Genomic DNA, 20,741 nt, shown 5'->3' with positions numbered 1-20,741 from the left:
TATATATCCAAAATTGAACAAGATACTATTTATCTACGTTAGAGAGGAAACAAGTGTTCGTTCGCTTCTCTGTTAATTAGTTAAATACAAGAGCAAGACCACGCGTCAGACAGCTTGAAGGCTAAAAAAGTAACAAGCAGGAGACAGTGAGTAATAACTTGGTCTACACTCGGAAAAATGTAACATCAGAACGATTCAGGTCGTCCAGAATGAATATATAGATAAATGTATTGTATATAATATAATAGAGAAAGAGTGTGTGGTTGAATACAATAAAATCGGTCATCAGAAATTCGATGAGAGAGAAGAGTGAAAATAATAGGGAGAACGTTTTGTGCCTTTCTAGAAACTATGCGTGTAATGTACAAATACAAACCATCAAACGATCGCTACCACGATCTACTTAGAAGGTGTCTAAAATTAAAGTACGAGTTCTTTTAATTTCTTGTTTTTTTTTTCTTGCTTCCTTTTTCTGAGTGTAGCCTACTACTTGCTGATTGGCGAGCACTTTGATCGTTTCACACACTGAAATAGTACTTTGTCCATTTTTGGTTCAGTGTTTGTCAATCCTGTCGTGTTTCTCGTTCGTGGCGAGGAAGCCACAGAGTGTTTCCGTGTGTTCTTTGGGAGTTTGTCAGTGTGTTTCGTCTCATGCACGCGCACAATTGCTCGAACGTTAACGCGGCCCGTTACTATGATAACCAAGCGGACGTAATGCGACGTATCAAGCTTGGTCAGAGCTATTAATCAAGCTCGATTCATCTCGTTAATGAGTAAGTGTCCGTGGCTAGCCGCAAACCTAATTCGTATCGCACATCTGTATCGCTTAAATATGTATATTTCACGTAGATATCTGTAAACCTATTATTTAGCCGAGGTAAATTTCGTTCGAATGAAGGTATGCAATTTTTTAACTACAGCTCGCGGACAAAATACACACGCTTGGCTATTCGGTACCGAATTGGTCAAATCTGCGTATCATATTTTATTCATGCCAAAGTTCGGAACGGCGCGGCGGCCGAATACGATCTCCGACTGTTTGCAGATCGGGCAACGTATGACAGACCCACTGTTATGTATTTTGGTTTTACAGTAAGATAAAATCAACACCGATCTCGATACACGGGACGAAAAAATAAAAATAAAAACGACAACGCAAATAAAAGTAAAATGGAGAACCGGACGTAAAAGCTTAGCGGTTGACCTATAAATACATAAATGAAAAAAGCAGTATTTGCCCAAGAAATAAATATTTATTTCAGTCAAAGAACCAGAGACGCTAGTTGTAACTTCGCAAATTCAATTCGCATTTTATTGATTCTCGCAGCGAGCGAAGAGGGCCCTGGGCTGATAATGAACGGTCGCGAGACGATTGTTTATCTTTTTCTTTTTGATTAAAATTTTGCCGATTGGCGTTAGACTAGTCGTGCCAAGAAATTGGACATCGACCCGAGTGGCAAGGAGCGCTCGGATGGTCGATGGCCTGATCGTAATCGTGTTACACGATTGTCGTGGCCGTTCCAGGCGTTCTCGCGAAACGAAGAGCAGATCAAAGGAGCACACAGCTCGAGGCGATGCAGTTCTGTGCACGGCAACCCGAACTAATTTCATCGACGAAGCGCCAATCGGTCCTCCTCGACACGTACAGAGCCGGCGAGCCAGGCGCTTCGTCCCGTCCGACTACACTCCACCTTTTCCCTCTCTGCGACGGAACTAGATTAAACCTGCGAATTTCCTGCGGTCCAACTGCAATTAATCGATTATCTCGTCGCGCGTCGATTGATCACAGCATTATTACGTGATCCGATTACGGCTCAGGGGGAAGCTAGTGTCTAACCATTTTCACTTATGTGTTTACATCTATCTGAATAAGCATTAATTTAATATCCATATAACATCATATCAGCTTGAAGATTTCGTACGTAGTAATTTTAGTTTAAATATTTTCTGAAATTTAGAGGGAAAGGGTTAAATCCGTCAGGCATGACGTACTCTCATTGTTTGCAGAACCTCTGGCAATATTCAAATTGCAATACAACCGCCGAGACAAGGAATTGTTTTCGCGATTGTATAGAAAGATATCCGCGGCAGTACATGGTTCCATCTTTGGCAAATATTATGGCGACAGGGAACGAGATAAGTAAAGCTTCAGGGGAGAATCTATGCATTCCTGTGCGCGTGCATGCAATCCAGTGTGAGTGTCTGTGTGCATTTCGTGTGGCGTTTTCTGATACCTTTGTTGTTTGTCTGTTTATTGTACGTGTGTATACGTGTACTTATAAATATGACTTGTTGTTTGTATGCACATGAGAGACTGTGAGACGCAACGATTGTCGGTAACCGTTTCTGTTTAAATACACGGGCACTAAAGAGAGAAGTGGTTGCTCGGGCAAAAATGGGGGGCGGGCAGGGGGTCGGGGGATGTTTTAGTCGAATTGATCGGAATGATTAGTATAATCGATTTTCAGCGTAATGACTGAGTAAGACCTAGAGGTATAGTACCATTTTCACTTCGGATAGCGAGCTGATACTCAAGACGTACATGGTGACGCCCACCTCGACAGGAGGACCTGAAATCGAAGGTTAGTCAGACTGAGTCGGCCGTTTCCGGCCGCGGACAAGTTACACGATGGGGTGACTATGGCATTTTTTTTTTTTTTTTTTTTTTTTTGTTCACTGATCGTTAAATTATCATTCTCATTTGTAATGTCTAAATACGTATATTTGTACAGTATACATTTTCTTTTATTTTATTTTTTGCTTTCCTTTCGTGAACTTTTTTTTTTTTTATTGTGAGTGTGGAATGTCATGGGTATTGAGTAGTATCGCTACGTCGGATGGATCGCTGAAAGTGGTAATTACTCTCGATTAGAGGACCACCAGGATCATCGTTTCTCGATTACGTGTGCTTGGTTATCTTTTTAGAAGCTCTTCGGTCGCGGCGCTGAAACGTAGATACAATCCCGACGTCTTTTGTGAGCGTCTTAATTGCATCCGTAGAAAGGAAAGATTTTCTGATTGAAAGACTCGATTGTCGGCGGCAGTTCGTGTACAAACACAATCTCCTGCCAATCCTTTCCTTCTTTGCACCAGAAGTCTAACAAGTCTAGGATTGTTTACACATCTTGTTTCCATCGTCGATACGGGTTTAAATCTGATTCCTCGGAATAATAATGCCGTCTACTTAGTTCGCAAATAAACTCGATTAGAATAACGATTGAAGAAGAAATTGGAGCTGGGAATAACAGCAGTTTCTCCGTTTCGCGCCTGAGAATTTCGCCAGAATCGAAGGGAGTCTGTCATTGTTGGGAAAGTTCGAAGGAGTGAAGTGAAAAATAAGATGGGGAGAAGCGCGGGGGCCAGGCAGGCAGGCAGGCAGGCAGGCAGGTATTCTCACGATAAAGTTGACTCGTAAACAACGGCTGTGCCAGCACTGCCAGCAGCAGCGGCAGCGTTACGCGTTACTCCACCCGATATATCTTCATTTCCATTTTCTGGGATGTTTTTAAACCCTATAGCCACCGAGCGTCCCATGTGGGACACATATTTCACAATGACGGGTCGGCGTATACGTTGCAAAACGCAATGAACGAATGCGGTGTATCGAGTTAATTGAAACGCGTTGGTATGGCTTACCTCCCCAAGCCAATCGCCCATGAGAACGTGTTCCCAGCAAAAAAACAACGAAAAAAACAAGCAAAAACGAGGAAGAGAGAGAGAGAGAGAGAGAGAGAGACGGGAAAAATGAAAAAAATGTTCAACCATCGGTTGAAACATTTCCGACGAAAAATATCGATCCCACCGACGACGCGACGCTGCTTCTATTTTGCCGTTTTATAAATGCAGAGTGTCTTTCATTTGAATCTATGAATGCAATTATTTCTCGTTATTTGAAGACAATCGTTCCCTTTTTAAATGGGAGCAGTTAATTGCGTGCATAAGATCGAATGCTCATTTTTCTTCCATCTGTTTTTACCTAATTGAAATTCTACTTCCAATCCAACATTTATTTTTAATTATACGCAATATATTTTGTAAACGATTCTCCACTATTTTTGTTTCTTTCATATATTGCAATATTCCATGCCATTCTTTAATTTGTATCTCGAGGTACATAATCGATTATCACCTCGTGCATAGTTCTTTTTTCGTCCGCCCTGTTGCCCGTTATCTTTCATTAATCGCGCGTTGCACCTGGGTATTTTATCCTTATTAAAACAGCGCGCCGCGGAAGCGAGTATTTCCGGAACCGATACACCCTTTTATCGAAGACACTTGCGTCGCGCGTCGCAACATTGTTCCAGCTAACAACGAGTCTTTACGCCCTCCATCGATCAGCAGTTTAACGAACACTCGAGGGCGCATCGTTGCACCGGAGTCCTTGAACTATATTGAATTACGTAGCCACTCATCGATCGAATTGTTTGCCCGGTAATATACACAACCCTTGCGGCGACGTTTAAGAAGACCGAGCGGGAAACCGCCAAGCGTCGTGCTTCCCCGTCGCGTATTTTGTCATTTTGCGTAGACTTTGACCCAGGAAAAGAGACGAGACAGAAGGAGGGAAAACCGCGCACATAGAAAATCCGCTGGTCCTTCAGAGAATATCGAATGAAGGACAGGCTAGTCGAAACCACGACAAGTACTGTTTATCCCGGAGCCGCAGGATGCAGGAATATCCCCGTTCGCCTGTCCGTAATGTCCGAGGAAAGTGCGGGAGCCATCTAAATTTTAAATGTTAAAACCGTCCGTATTCCACGGAACCCAGTAAATCCAGGGCTGTCCCGAGGCTCGAGCCGGCTCCGTCAAACGAGCACGGGGAGTACGGCGACGACGACGATTCGCCGGGCAAGCCGATACGACTATGTATGTATTCGGTTAGGCGGCACGGCCGGTTAGTGTGCGGCTTTAGCGTGCGCGCTAAAAATAAGAGGTGGCCATTGAAAATTCTACCCGAGGATTTATAGGCATTTTTGCAGGACCGGCGATAAATTCGAGACGCGGAGTATAATGCATTCTATTGGGCACGGAATATCGAGGAGCGAAGGAAGGAGCGAAAAAGGAAAGACTGGAACAGGCTTTTCCGGGGATGAAATTCCCCGATCGGCCTTTTATTTACGCCGACGCTTGTTTGGTATTTCGTTGGTATTTCACGTGCAGCAGCTCGATCACCACGACACTGCTTGGAGCCTTGCATCTTCTTTTTTCGACGTCGCACTTTATTCGGGGAAAGCGCGTATCAACGAAAACGTACCTGCCTGCCTCGAATATTCAACGAGGAATCGAGATCGCGAAGGAGTCTGCGAGCAGTTCTAAAAGTAGCCCAGAATACGAAGAAAATCGATCAGTCTCCACTGAACGAGAGCGAGAGCGAGAGAGAGAGACAGACAGAGATGAAAATAGGGAGGAAGAGAGAGAGAGAGAGAACTGATAGGGAGCTGTTTTCACGGAGTAATTCGCGCGGTCGGCACACTTTTCGGGGTCTCGAATTCCCCGGCATTGTCTCCCGCGGGAAAAGAGCAAGAAACCGCAGTTGTGGCGTGCCTCCGCGGGTCACTGTGACTCGGGGCCAGCGTCAGGAGTCGCTCTTGGAACTGTCCCAGCACGGGATCAGGCCGGGAATGAAAATGAATGTGCACGTTCGAGCCGGTGGCGAATGAGGAAAGCGTGCCCGCTGTTTACCGTTTCTTCCTTTTACTCTGGACACGTTCACGGGTGAATCTATCGAAAATTTCCGCCAGAGTTACCTCCAACGATCTCCAAGCTAGCCAAAATGCATTCTTCTACTTTTACTCCATTTATTCGGCCGAAATTGTTGAATGCATACGTTTATTGCATGCCTGTGACAGTAGCAGATTATTCGTACGCTCTCGCGATCATTGGAGCAACTAACACGCGTGGAGATCTGATTCGTTTAACAGACAGCGATTAAGACAATGAGGCTGTTGTAACTAACTAGCGGAAGCCTTAGTTCTAAGTGGAACTTGATTGCTTCGTGACTGAATTAATCTTGGTTGACCAGCGTTTGGTTGACTAACTCGAGTGTTAGCTGATTGATTGATTTGAATACTGATTGAATCGCGATCCCATTGAATCGATTTCTAATGAGAAGTCTAATTACTTTTCATTTCGGCCGAGCTAATCGATTACGAGTTCATTAACCGTCCCTGTTGACCGATGGACCACGACGGAAATTCTTCTCATTTCTTCTTATTAATTAATCTTCAGCTTGAAATTTGATACGTGCTAGGATATTAACTAAGAAAGATGACTAGGAGATTAACCTAAGGGAAACCTTGGCTGCCTGATAACAAGAACTCTTGAACGGAGCACGAGCGAGAATTGACGGGGAAGACAGCCGGCTGACGAAGTCAACATCGAATTTGTAATCGAAGAACACTGTGGCTTGGTGTGGCTGAAGCGGAGATGCCATGTCGTTAACGGTAACCCGTGGCAACCCGTGCTGCGTCCCAGCATCGATCCAAGTTTTATCGAAGCGCTCCAGCCCCGCCCTTCCTCCACGGAGCCGGCCGAAAATTTGACTTTATCGTGAGAATCGGAAACGATCGATTCGCCTTTATGCGACTACGATCCGTCCCAGGCGTAAACAAATTTTAGCTATGCATCCGGTATCTATTTCGGACGTCAGCTGGCATCTATCGTCTCTACGAAGCGACGGCATGTACAACTTTCTTCCCGAGACAATCTACGAAGAACCGAAAACAATCGATGGAACACGGAATACAAACAACCTATCGCCTCGTATCTTCCTCCGAGTCCGTCGTTGAGGTAATCGAACCGTTCCTACGTGGATTCTATCTAAACCCGTCGAACAGTAAAATGCACGGGGACGTTCATCTCCGCGAAATAAGCCTCACGATTATCAAAGAACGATCGACATTGTTCACCAGTTAAAACGACGAATGACGAAAACCGGTGATTTACTCTTTGGTCTGTCGGGATCGAAGCGGACAACGAAGAAGAACTGTATTTTTCATTCCCCCGCTTGTCCCCGGCTTGGGAGCTTTTTCACCGCACGGCAAAGTACACGCCCACGAGCTTGCACCCCATTGTCCCGAATATTCTTTTCTGTATCGTCCGCGACGAAAGAATAAGCGGCGTCAAAAATATTTCCCGGAGCGTTTCTCCGTTTTCCCCCCCGCGCGTCGCCGTCGTGCTTTCATCCCTTTGTCGCCGTACCGATCAACGTTTTCCGGACCGTGTTCGTTCATTATCCCCGACGTGTTTTTTTTTTTTTTTTTCTTTTGCGAACTCGGTCGGTCCCTCTTCGTGCTCCACCTGTTAAAAATGTCCCCGTAATTCCCGAATCGATGCCAACCTAATCCCCCTCGTTTCCCACCGTTGCGAGTTCTCTGGTGTTTGTTTCCTTTCCGTTTGTTACCAAAGCCACGTTTCAGCGCCGCTACCCATCCGCTTTCGTGTCGCGAATTCCATTCGGTTCGAGTCCAAGCACACGTCGCAATCTTCTTTCGATGCTTGCGGCGAACGAAGCCGCCGTCCCTAGCCCGAAAGCGTAGCCAGTTTCAGCTTGCGAACTTCGAATTTATTTAATCGCACAGTTTCCAAGCGGCTCCGTTCGCTGCGGAACAGACTCCCGATACGCCCAGTCCGTGCAACGACTATTCGGATATGCGACGAGTAAGCAGGTATATATGCGAAGGTAATCGAACATCGTAGGCAAAACCAGACTCTACACGCCGATCTTCAACCTGGTTACGATTGTATATACATATTTACACATTACGCATAATACACGGTTGGACGTTAGCCCGGTCGGTTATCATGGTGGCTGCGGTTTTGCGCACGACATGTCGACCCTACCACAGAGATGTGGTCGAATGATCAGACTATCGATAGGCAGGAGATAAAAGAAAGACGTCGTATCCCATACTCACCTCCGTAGTTCGGCCTTACTCTTTTATCGTAACTGACGGAGAACGAGTCCAATATCGCGGAGATGTTGACGTCGTTCAGCATACTGCCTCCGCCGGTTCTGCAATATAAAAAGGATTACGATTCCTGAGAAAACTTCGGCTAAAACGAAAACGGTAAAAAAGTTCCGCGTTCGGGGCGTGGAGAGGCGAGGGGTTTACGAAATTGACGGGCTGGCGTGGCGTGTACACAAACTCGTAGAGAATACTTTTAATATGACTGACGTGCCGCGAGTTACGATACAAGACTACACGGAGCAGAGGGCTGGGGAGGGGGGTTAAGGCGAATATAGCAAAGGGGTACGTAGTACAAAGTCCGGCGTTTAAGCTACGCCCGTGGATATTAAAGTTTCATCCGTTATGGCGAAGTTTAAAAAAGAATTTTAGAGCCCCTCTGTACGCGTACTTCTCGCGTGTACTGCGTTTTAATTATGAAAGAGTGATGCGACTATAAATTTAGGACAGCGAGTTCCTTCTATCTCTATCGTTGTCTGTAATTTTTTTTTTTTTCCCCCGCTTCTTTACCTCTCCTCCTCGTTCCCCTTTCTATACGGTGGAACGAGCATTAGCAGTGCCTCCAGCTGTTTATTTTTCGTTTATTCCTTTCATTTTTATTTTTCGCTCTAAACGCTCGAATTTTTATGCATCAACGAGGAACTGTTTAGTCCCGCGAACTGTGTCTTTATGTAACACTAAACGAGATTGTGTGCGCCGAGCAAACGTGTGTACGCCGCGATTCGCGTGCCGTGTCCACCGCGTTCCCACGGGTAAACGAAAAATATGCTTTTGACGCGAGCAAGCGGCCGACGCGCGTTTAAATGATCAATGAGGTGAAAAAAGGCAAGAGATAATTATATTTCAGAGCCGATGTGCAAACGAAGTTTGTCGTTGAAATATTACGCGCCGCCCGTATATTTCGTTCAACAACGTATAATACCTGAAACGAGCTCGTAAACCATGCTGCATTTTTTTTTTTTCGCTCCGCGAGAAAACAAATTAAATGAATGCCGATACGTCGATAAATTTTTCGAAGTTCCCAGTGTCCATACTGTCCATGGAATGTAGCGTTAGACTCTATTCATTGCTCGATAGCGTGGATCGTTTAAATGGTAGGTAGGTAACCTAATTAGCGCGAGAAGAAAGGAGTCGACTCGAATTTAATCTCGACGATTAAATTTCATCTATACGACGCTTTCATTTTCTACCAATAATTATTTTTAAAAGCGCATTACAAAAGAACCAGGAAAATAGATACCTATCTCTTCAGTATCCAACGCTTAATAGCTTTTTAATACCCGAGGCTTCTCCAATAGCGGATATAATTTATCGTCCCTCTCTTATCTTACATTTCCCAGAGATTTCCCCGGGAGAGGACCGGAGGAGAGTCATTGTAACAGTTTGTGTAACGTATCCGAGCACGAACCAACTTATATGCAAGGTTAGACGCGTAAAATGCAGAGCGCCTGGGTTTGACTTAACGGGTCAGCAGATATGGGCTCAACGAGCCAATCAACCAGCCACGAATCTACAAATCTCTCTCTCTCTCTCTCTCGCTTTCTCTTATTCTGATCCAATTTCTACGACACTTAACAGAAGAACTTGTACTGTTAACGGGAATCTTTTGAAACCAATAACCAAGGATTTTGTACTTATAACTAACTAGCTTCTTCTGTTACGATTCGTTTCTTCCAATTTTATTAAAAATATTTAATAAAAGTCAACAAAGAATTCACAGTACGTTAAACAATTATGTAGTATAACAGAAAAATTGGAAAATATTAAATTCACTAATTGTATTTAATGCTTAAAATGGTTTACAAATATTTATCTATAAAATAGACATATTCCCTTTAATTATTTAATAAAGAGCAATAATTATATATCAAACATATTTTTTTTTAATCAGAAGTGGAAACGTAAAAGTAGACGATTTTTATATACCAGGAATTCTTTTTGTATTCGCACGTTGCATAAAAATTGTGCAGTTGAAGTTGATTGAGGCAATGTGGCCGTGATCTTTGTCAGAAAGGCAGTGCGATCGAGATACAGCAGTGAAATGAATGGACCTTACGCGTGATAAAGTTAACTGACTGATGCGACAATAGCGGCTGCCGCTGAGGTTTTACACAGGCCTCAATTATCGCGGATCTGTACTACTGTGGAAATTCGAGCGACCTTCCCTCTACTGTTAATCGATGCCTACCTCTCGATTGCAGCTTGTGTGATCATTGTGATTGTATACAGAACGTATTTTAATTTAGATTCACGTTCACAACATTTCTTGCTTCCATTTAAATAAATAGCCAATTTGTTTTAACTTATTTTTTAACAGCATTAAATTGTGCGTGTCATATTAATAGTGATGACAATTATTATTGTAATTATGTACTTTATAATTGATGTACTAAAGCTGCGTTTTAATGTTTTTAATGTTTATGAATAATTTTGATAGTTGACAAATTCGATATTCATATTATTTGCGAGGCTAATATCGATGACTCATGAATTTTAAATTTGCTAATTCGGAACCATAGGAGAGAGAGAGGACTCTGATTGATTCGAAGGCTGCTGGAATTTTGGTGAGTTTCGAGAGTTTCTAGCGATTCCGAAGTTTCACGTGGCATTAGGGTGTTTCAGGATTCCTAGATGTCCCCGAGGGATGTAGGGTTTCCAGAGGTCCTAAAGGTATCAGTGAGGTTCCCGATGCTTTTGACAGTTGGGGAAATTTTGGGGGCAAGGGGAGGGGGGGTATTTCAATTATATCCGTGGTTTCAGGAAGCTCTAGGGATCCGAGAAGTTTCGCAAGATTTTAGAAACCTTTCGAAGCTCTCAGCATGGGCCCGTTAGAATCTGCCAATCTTTGCAAACCATTAACGCTATCATAGTTCTTCACTGTCATTTATTTGAAACTCCAATATGTCTAAACTGCATTGAAGTTACTATTTATACCTGCTGATTTACATATTTCTTAATGTCACTGTCTAATTGCAAGTACTGCTATTTTCAAGAATCTTCTATTTTTTAAATGTATGCATCCCAGCTCATAAATCTTACTGCAATTTGTTACATGTTTATAGTACAATTCATTATATTGTAATATATTTTTTTATTACATATAATGACTTAAAATAATCTATGGAGAATTACTGACTTGCCATTCTTGATAGACAAGCATTTGGAAGTGCTATGAGCCTTCGAATAGAAGGGACAGAACTAAACTAGATTTATGAAAGCTAATAACTTCCCCTGAACCGTGCACGTCTGCACGATAAGTTCTATGAAAACGGTTATCGGACAGTTCGTGGATGTTCTTTTCAAGTTTCTGATTTAGTCGGACCATCCATCCATGGCGTATCCAGGTTATCTTGTAAAAATGTCCACATTCATCATTTCCTTGTGACGTTCTATATGTGGAACTTTTCGATTAAATAAGGGAAGATAACAGTTGACGGTGCCATGCGAGGGTCGATGGCCACCATTGCAAGTACCTATCCTTAAACTTCAACTGTTCCTTATTACCTCAACTGAATAAGTTCCTGGCAAAATCAATTAAACCCTTTCGTTTGAAAAATTCGTGCCTTATGTATCCCTAGGTCGTTTCCCGCCGCTTTCTATGCTTATCGCAAACTTTGCATGTTCTCGTTGGACATGAGATTATGATCACAAGTCGTAATATCCACGTTTGGCATGAAATTCTGATCACGAGTCAGGCTCGTTAAAGAACAAAAGATTAATGACTCGAAGAAATATTGAAAAAATAAATAGTTTTTAATTTATTTACTCAAAGGAAGATCGATTTCCTATATAAAATTCACAAAAACAACACGAAATAAATCTCTTTGCAGCGAATGTGTCGAATTACAGTAAGAAACCAAGGGGGGAAAAAGCAATGGCCGACGAATCCTCGGAGCGTACGTATTACGTACTTACGTACCCGCACGTGGTGTACGGAGAGGGCGATTTATCGAACAGCTCCCAGAACCCGCTGTGAACTAAATCTTGCGCAACGATATCTACGAAGAACTTAGCAGCGAGCTGCGATAATAGGTCAGAGGTTAGACGTATCGATTAGACGCAGATATCCGGTCTCTGAACAAGGGTGTGAATACTAGCGACTGTAGGACGTTGGATAGGGACTGTACGATCACGCGGATGGTCCGCGTTCGAACGCAGGCATATAAATCCGTTCCATGGGATAATGGTAAAAGCCTCGAACCATTTATGTATATTAAATTACGAGAGACGGTACAATTTCGGTGGCCTCGCAAGCGTTGATGCGTTTCCACTAATGAATATTTCCCGCGTAGGGAACACAAATACGTACGTATGTACATACATACGACGTACTATGTATGAATCGTAATTAATGCGAAAACGTATTTCGGAACCCTGTAACACAACTGCGCGCTTGTAATCGCCGCCGATTGACTGTGTATGCTCGGTAGAATGGAGTTACGAATAATGTTCTCTCGTTAGTATCGAAATTATGAGGAAAGAATGGTCGCCAGGGTGGGGTTAAACGGCACGGTTGGAGGCGACGTTAATTGCGCGGAAAGTGGAATCGCGTATTCCAAAGTGCCGTAAACTTCGGGCCACGGTAAATTCCGATGGATTAAACGCGCTACGGTACGGAGTTCGCGGCGCGACGCGGAGTCACGTGTGATTAATTCGCCCGCGACACCGTGCCGGAAAGTTTTCTCTTCGTATATAAAACGTCGCCGCCACCACCGCCGCCTCGCACATATTTCGTTCGGCCTGCCAGCGAGTCACGGCGGAGATATTTTATCACCAAGGAAAATATCATCCACGCCTAGGGCCCAGCGGTCGTTATTCAAATTCCGTCGACACACCTTTGACGACCTTCAGCCAGCCGACGATTTCTTCTTATTCTTCTTTTTTTTTTTTTTCTTCTTCTTCTTCTTTCGCTGCCCATCGACGCGACGACGTTTCTCGCTTAAGAGGCAGGCAGACGCCTACTCCTTTAATCAACTTCAACTCGAGCGATCCGTAGTCTCTCGTTGTTAACGGAGAGACGGGAAAGGGCAGAGTGTCCTCGACGGATGACATTTCGATCGCTCGGAATATTCGGAAGACGTCCTTTCGGGACGAGTGACTCGTCGCAAAACCTGCCGAAGGGGAGGAGATCAAACCGTGTTGCCGCGCGTGAAACGTGTATACCCGGCCGGGAAACAGGTCTTTTGAGAGCCTTCGCTTCAGAAATGTCATCCAGCCTCCCACGCTTTCCTTCCCAACCGTTTTCTCGTCCCTTTGAAAAATTACGCGCTCGTTTATCCCGTCGAGATTCTTTATCCCTCGGTGTACGAAATTATTCGACGTTCAGGTGTCGTAAAGTGTTTTGAATTCCGGTCAGGGAGTTCTTGTAGTTTCAATAGCTTCTATATTCGATTCATATTTGAACAAGTTCACATGCTACATTTTTTAAGCACGTGTTTAAATATTTTATACATAACAGATAAGGATACTTAAAATCATAGTCCAAAGGCTTGAGCCCAATGACATTTGGTTTTCATTATTATCAGGCTGTTTTTTTAACTTTTGAAAATCGACAGAGGAGAAGATCAAACAAAAAAGTTACATAGAGCGGCACTGAAGCGTGAACGGTAGGGTTTAGCGGGCGGTCTGACATTTCCCAAGGTATGATAATGTCGGCAAGTGTTAGGGAATCCACGTGTCGATGGGGTGCCTCCGCGCGCCCTAAAGTCCAGGCCGTGTTATAAGCACATAGTAGAAATTCTACGAAACATCGAATAGCAGATCAGTCGTTAATACAAAGGTAGACTCCATTCTAAAATACGATCGAATACAGCTTAAATTATTTTTCTTCGATAAAATTGTCTGATAAAACTGTTTAGAATTATCTTGATGTTAAAATAAATTGCATACATTATTTCTATTATTTAACAGTGATTTGGATGATTTTGGCATTATCAGCGTAGATGTTCATTTAAATAATGAATAATAACGATACAAATTGTTATGGTAGATTTTTATTCAGAATTACTCTATTGTATTATGTATATGTAATCAACTTATATTAGACATGCTACTAATTGAACTCTACATCCATTTATTAGGATTATGATATACGATACTTGATCTACAACCAAGGCATTCGCAATCACGACTGATCTGTCAACAACGAATTCTCCTCTCGTGTTTCCAGGCGGGACAGCTCCGTTCCAGAATTACTGACTCTAAACTAATAACGATAGGTAACTCGAATATCATGGAAACTGAGACTCCTCATAAACGGGAGAAGTGAATCTGTTTTTGACAAGTGAATTGAGTAATGTCACAGTATAAAAAAGAACAGTAGGTTCACTTTGTGAAAACGTGTACAAATAATTGAATGGAATTAAAAGGAAATTGTATAGCACCTTTTTTTTGTATCTAGCAACTGGAACTACAACTTTTGTCTGAAACATTTTTCGCCAGGTCATAAGAACCAACACCGTGAGTGAGTACTGTTCTTATTATTGTGGAAATGTTTTCACTATAGAAAGTATGTATACACTATTATCGTAATTTATTGTAGCATAAATTTTCACACTTCGGGCAGAGTAGATGAATAATATTGAATACGAATTTATGTTCGGATTATATCAGATTCTGCATTGAAATTATGCTTTTAGTATTGGATTATATTATATGGAGCCATGTTCCACGTTCGTAAGGTTATTGTCAAAATATGCTCTGGGTTTAAATGGATTAAAATTCAACAGTCTGAAAGTAATTCCAAGTAAAATTTTTCCGATTTGAATTAATATTACGCTGAGTGGTGGTATAATGTCAAGCGAGCCATTAGGATACTGTCGAATCTCAATTTGGTTCGCGGCGAAATCCGCCATATCCTATGGGTACGTGGCGATTCTAATCTCGATCCGCGTCCCAGAAGTCCACGGGGCTGCCAGTTTCTTCTGTGTAATTCATATTGGCGCCAGCCAAAGCTCGGTTACCGTTTTGGGATTATTCTGTTCGCCTGGCGAGTTCAAGGTGGCTGCCACGTCCCCCGGGACCGGCGAAGAGAGTCGAATTTCAATCTTTCCAACGTCCGTGAATTGTTGCGTCCCAAGTATCGAACATTCTTCTTTGTCAGCGCGCAGTTCCCCTTTAGATTTCAATTTATTTCCATCGCGTTCCCTTCCCCCTCCCGTATATTTATTCGTTCCACGAATTTGTCGCTCCGTCTTGTATTTTTCTGTTTCACATCGAGTACTTCGGCGGGGACGTCGCATGTTGCGAGTTTATCTTCCATTCGTTATCCTTTCCGGTTCTCTTGCTCTGCTTGCCAAGAAACGTAATGAAAAAGGAGAGGGATCGAGAGCCGCCGCAGAACATATAGCGCACGTACAGAGCAGTGTATCCAAGAATTTCTCTCCGCTCGATCGTTCCACGAAATCCCCTCATACCTCTACTCGATTTGATTTGTGCTCGGCCTGGCGGAACCAGCTTTACTGTCCAAGACAGTAAAATGCACAACCCCTCGAGCCCGATCTCTTTCGTACATTCGCTTCGCGATATCCTCCACCCCCGCGTTCAGTACCAAGATTTTTGAGGGAGAGAACCCTCAGGAATAATCCTTTTTACTCAAAACATGGTACCACGATAAAAGGATTTCGCTTTAACGATCAGGAAACGTTCTGTCCCCTTAAGCACAGTTGAAGCTCGAGGAGGAGATTTCTTCCTCCGGTTCTTCATGTTCCGCTTTCATCCGCTTGGCGCCGTCAGGCATTAGCGTCAACAAATTAGCCATTGTTTATCGACTCACTAAATTACTTCGCGACGGCCGCACGTCGAGCAGCTGCCGTCGCAAGTTTCGGTGATCTGCGCGACTGTCGCCTAAATAGATAAAGTGGAACCCGCTAGTTCACTGGAAAGATTTTTTTCGGCAATTAATAAATTATTGACGCCATCTATCGACCCTCTCACCCTAAATCGTCCAGGATTTCCTTCCCTTACATTTTTCGCTTCCTCGTTCTTCCAGCTTCGCACTCCAATTCTTCCTGCCAACCGCTGTCCGTCCCTTTCATCGTCCCAACGAGCGTCGTTCCTCTTCTTTATTCCTTCGCCAAACAGGCAACGCTCGCTCCCCGGGTATCGGTTATGAATTATTCATGATAAGCGAGAGCCGGTGCGGCGGACGAAAAACCGGGTTATACTCTCTGGTCACCGGACGCTGTACATAACCGGCGAGAAGAGGCGAGGCGTGTGTGCGCGAGACCGAAAACGTTTTCCAGTGTGATTTACGCTAATTTCGGCACCGATTTACACGCTCGACCACAGCCAGGAAGCCGGTAAGTGCGCGGACGCATCCTTCCGGTCAGTGTCGCTCGCGTGTGCGCTTTTTATCGCCGCGCTGCCAATAAATTTCACCGACCAATCCCTACCTCCCTCCCTCCCTCCCGCTGTCGGCTGTTCCGGTCAGAATTAGTTCGCCGTTACTTTATGCTAATGAACGCGAGCGCTGATTAAATTCCTATCTTTTTGCGGCTGGTTAATGCTTCTCCCTTTCGTTGACACCGAAACGGGAACGAGAAGCTGTGACACGGTTAGGAGCATCGAGAGCACGTCTGATTTATTTACGACCTCTTACCGAATTCATCGTTGCTAGGTTTGGAACAGAAGAGTTAAGAACGCTCTTTAATCAAATTTTGTTAAAGATATCTATTTTGAATCTTGGCATATGATATGACATATTCGTACTTTGCCTAGTATAATACTAATTAGTTTGTGCAGTTATAGAATTGCAGAAATAGAGGAAATAAAATCTAAATGTCATTTGCTTTACACTATAAATATCGTAATATTTAATTAATTTTAAAACGGAGTTAATTCACCTTATTTTTAGTATTATTACGATTTATTGTCTGCTGAAAACGATGGGGGAAACAGAATCCGAATGGACATTTGTTTTGCCCTCTAAATATTCTAACGTTCACTTCGCTATGAATAATTGGTATATATTTTTGCGCATTATGTGCAGCTCCACTACTGACAAATTCCACCGCATTATCGTACGCTCTCCCTTAGCAGGAACGGCTATAAACCGCACGCCCCTAAATATTCACGAGCCAGGAACGAACGAGGGAACGTCGTTTCTCAACGTCCTCGCCCTCCGCGCCCCCCCTCCGCACCTACCCCCCTTTTCCCGGTAGCCACATAATTATCAGACGACGCTTTCATTGACGTTGCTCGATGCTATTTTCACACGTTGACCGGTAATAAATAACGCGCGTAATGGGATCGGAAAAACGCGTTCACGAACGGACGGATGGGCAGATAACGAAGGTAAAAAAGCCGGTGGAAGAATACGAAATGGGCCGCGTCGATACGAGTCATCCATCGAATCCGAACGCGGCCGGATACGTTGAACGTCGGAACCCATGCCGAGCCGCTCCTCCCCCGTGCATTGACGTCCATTTGTCACTGTCCAAATGAGTCGTCAGGTCGACCGGTGTGAACTAGTCTGGCGACTCACCCCGCGTCTGTCCGCTGGATCCTTTCATCCTCTGCCGCACCGGAGCCCGAGAATCTCACGGAACGTCCGCAGGATCGATCATGCACGCGGGATTAACCGTGTAGAAGACTTTCCAGGGAGATTCGCAGTAAGTTTCGTTCGGGAGGTAGTTTCACGAGCAGCTTTTAAAATATTTTTATTTCTTACTTGTCGTCGGTGATCTCCTTCACGAGGATTAGGAGTTCTTTACGAGACGCTGGATAATTTCAGGTTTAGTTTCAAAGCTTCGGGGAGCTTTGAAGCGCGGGATGATTGAAATTTTTTTCGTTCTGGGATTGAAAAGTTTCCCCGAAAGCTTTAAGAATCTTCGCTTATTTTATTGTTGTTACGATACTGCTGCCGAGTTTTTGAATCTTTTTAGTTAGGGGGATATTATCGGTATGAATATTTGAATAGGTTCTCCGATGGAAAGTTTACGGCTAATGAAAGTACGTGGAACGATGGTAATAAAATACGAAAGTAGTTCGGAGCTTCGGAAAGAGCGGCGATTAAAACAAACATGCAGGCGTTCTTCCCAGGTTACGTGGTAATGAAACTATGTTTAATACTGTGTTAACTCGTTTACTACATATTTATGGGAGGCCCTGGTATTGTAAGGTAATCCTTTGAGGAACTATGGTTTCAAGGCATCGTATTAGGTTGGCGTATGTGAAAGTTTGAAAATTACCAATGCAACGTATCTTGTCTCATCGCCTATTGTTATGAATCAGAATGAAGATTAAATAATTTCATATGGGTTGCATTTATAACGAACGTATTTCAATATTACGAGAATACATTTAATCGCTATTTACTATATAATTGAAACAACGGCTTCTTTTTTAATCAGTTTTTATTTGAAATACATTTTGAGACTTACAATCTTGGATACATCTAGTATAAAGAAATTACTTAGAAAGATATACAATATTGCACAGAAACTACATCCCCTATGTTTGTAGAAGACGAAGCTACGTTTCGTATGGACACATCTGATAAAAAGCATCGGGACTAATTTTGTCAGAGAGGATCCATAGATAAATAACGATAACGCTCTCAACTTTGCGCGAGACAGACTTCAAACGCGCGCCGGGGCTAGCTGGCTTTTAGCGAAATTCCGAGGGTCTCGAGTACCGGCAGCTCCTTGAAGCGTTGCTTGAAACGATTCGAAATTTCCATTCGTGCCGTTCGCGTTCTTTGATATGAGACACTCGCGCCCGACGACGCCGCCGTTTTTTACCGTTTCCAACGGTTCCGCGACGGAGCCGAGCGAGAGCATTGTCCTCTGTTAAACGGCGCGTTTAACGATACTTTCGTCCGTTTCCGTTGATTTTTAATCGAACGGAAGACAATTGGCTCGAAGTCGGAGACGTAGGAAGCCGTTTGGAATATCGCCAAAGCGGTACAGCGAACGGTGCCCGTTTTAAAATTCAATTAAAAGCGGTTGTGCCATTGCCATCGCGTCACGTCCCGTACACATTCGGCGCTATTCGTTTTAATAAAGGCACCGCCGACGAATTACTCTCCCATTGTCGGCTAACCAAGATTGGATCCCAGGATAATTGAATGCCGAATGTGAGCCGGATCCACCCCGTAAGGTGTATAACGTAGCGCCGTTCGGTTCGCTTTTCCCGGCCGCCACGTGCGTCCGTCCGTTACCGGAAGTATAATTAATGCACGCGTGGTAATACGTTTATACCGGCCACCAGCGGCCTTTTCCTCGATCTCCATCATTTGTGCTTTTCCGTTTGAATATATTAGGATAATCCTGAATTGCAGACGAACGGTTGAAAGTGTCCGCTCTCGGAAAATGTTGTATGAATAATGATCCACCCCCACGCTATTCAAATTATATTTCCATATCTACGTACGTACATACACTCCGGTTGATCAGAGTTTTACAGCACGGCAGTAAAATGGGAGACGAATTGATTTCATCTCTAGCTGTCTTTTTTTCTCATCCGAGGAACGGTGTTACAGCGAGCCGTAAATATTACAATTTGTTGCTCGTTCCCGGCAATAAATTCACTCTGTTCAGAACATCGACGGACGATTACGAATTCAAGCCCCGTATCTAGGCTCCGTCAAATTAACGGTATACAGGGGAACAGATGTTCGGATCGTGTCGAAAATCCAGCCGCGTTCGTCGTGAATCCCCGCGTCGGGTTGACATTTTGATGCAAAAATATGTTCCGCACGGTGGGGAGGGGGAGGATCGGGGAGAACGCAGGTTGCAGCCGAGACCCGCGGTGTTTCCGATTTTTCCGGAGGAAATTAAGAGAGCGAAGATAAATGGAAAATCGTTCGTAAAACGGTTTGCGTCATAGTTCGTTAGTTAGGATAGAAAAAGGGCCGATGGGGCGGGGCGGGGTGAGACGGCCGGGAGGGTCAAACAGGGCAAGGGGGAGCGCAGCATCCAGCGAACCTTATCGACGCATCGGTGTTGGGCTGTGTGCGCGAATTTGACGTCACCGGCCACCCCTATCGCCCTCGCTCCCCCTTTCGCCCGGCGGTGTGACGCCCTCTATGTGGGTTATGACGATAGCAGGGGATACGCGCTCGGTTAACCCCTTGGCTGTGTACGTATTTGGTTCAAGCTTGCGAAAACAGCCGCGATGCGAAGCCGTGCATCGCCTGGCCAACTTTGCACGCGTACATACGCGAACGCACCGCCACAAGGATACATACGCAGCGTCGGCTGGCTCAGTTATTTTCGCCTCGTTCCGCGTTCCTTTTTCCCATCCCCCTTACGTCTCGCTTACAGGCTGTCCTTTCCGCATCAGCCAGAGGTCACTGATTCTCTACGCGAAAAAAAAAAGTCGTGCTCCATGTATACCGTAAAAAAGCGGAGGAGCATCGTGGAAAGTTTCGCAGCGTGCGGGCCGTGTTTTCGCGAGGGAACAAAGCCAGAAACAGGTTCGGGCGAACGGGGAACATAACGAATTAGAGAATTTTCTCGAAAGCCGAAGCAGTTCCTCAAACGGACACGCGCGGCTCGTTAAGGATGTATTGGCTATACAGTCAATACCAAAAGTTTATGTATCTTAGAAAAATGCATTTGCTATAATTAAAAAGAAATCAAACGTCGGAAGACCAATGCTAATAATAAATAGCTACGTGCTAAAAAGTATAGAAGGAAATATCCAAGTAATTATTGACGATGGCGAAAAGTTTTTTATACAGAAATTTGTAGGCACTGACATCCTTTATAAGAAAGATTCTATGCATTTTTCTTCTAATTTCAGTATTTAACGAGTTAAGTATGATTATAT

At 44.0% G+C, this 20,741-nt stretch overlaps 1 protein-coding gene across 11 annotated transcripts in view; it reads right to left on the bottom strand.

Annotated features, from left to right (window-relative positions):
• Positions 1 to 20,741, bottom strand: part of Rdl (Resistant to dieldrin) — a 79,011-nt gene that overhangs the window by 31,291 nt on the left and 26,979 nt on the right. For 6 of the 11 annotated variants that reach the window (XM_026817413.1, XM_018032314.2, XM_026817415.1 and 3 more), the window contains exon 2: positions 7,917 to 8,014. In XM_026817413.1, the coding sequence (XP_026673214.1) occupies positions 7,917 to 8,014 (98 nt within the window). Of the gene's footprint in view, positions 1 to 2,502; positions 2,571 to 7,916; positions 8,015 to 20,741 lie in introns of all 11 variants that reach the window. The other 5 variants (XM_026817414.1, XM_026817412.1, XM_026817417.1 and 2 more) reach the window with 1 other exon arrangement.

This window comes from Ceratina calcarata, unplaced genomic scaffold (genome assembly GCF_001652005.2).
Source record: "Ceratina calcarata isolate Rehan_Ccalc_2016 unplaced genomic scaffold, ASM165200v1 scaffold576.2, whole genome shotgun sequence".
Taxonomy (NCBI): Eukaryota; Metazoa; Arthropoda; class Insecta; order Hymenoptera; family Apidae; genus Ceratina; species Ceratina calcarata.
The sequence above is the reverse complement of the archived record's forward strand: the minus strand, read 5'-3'. Positions and strand labels throughout refer to the sequence as shown.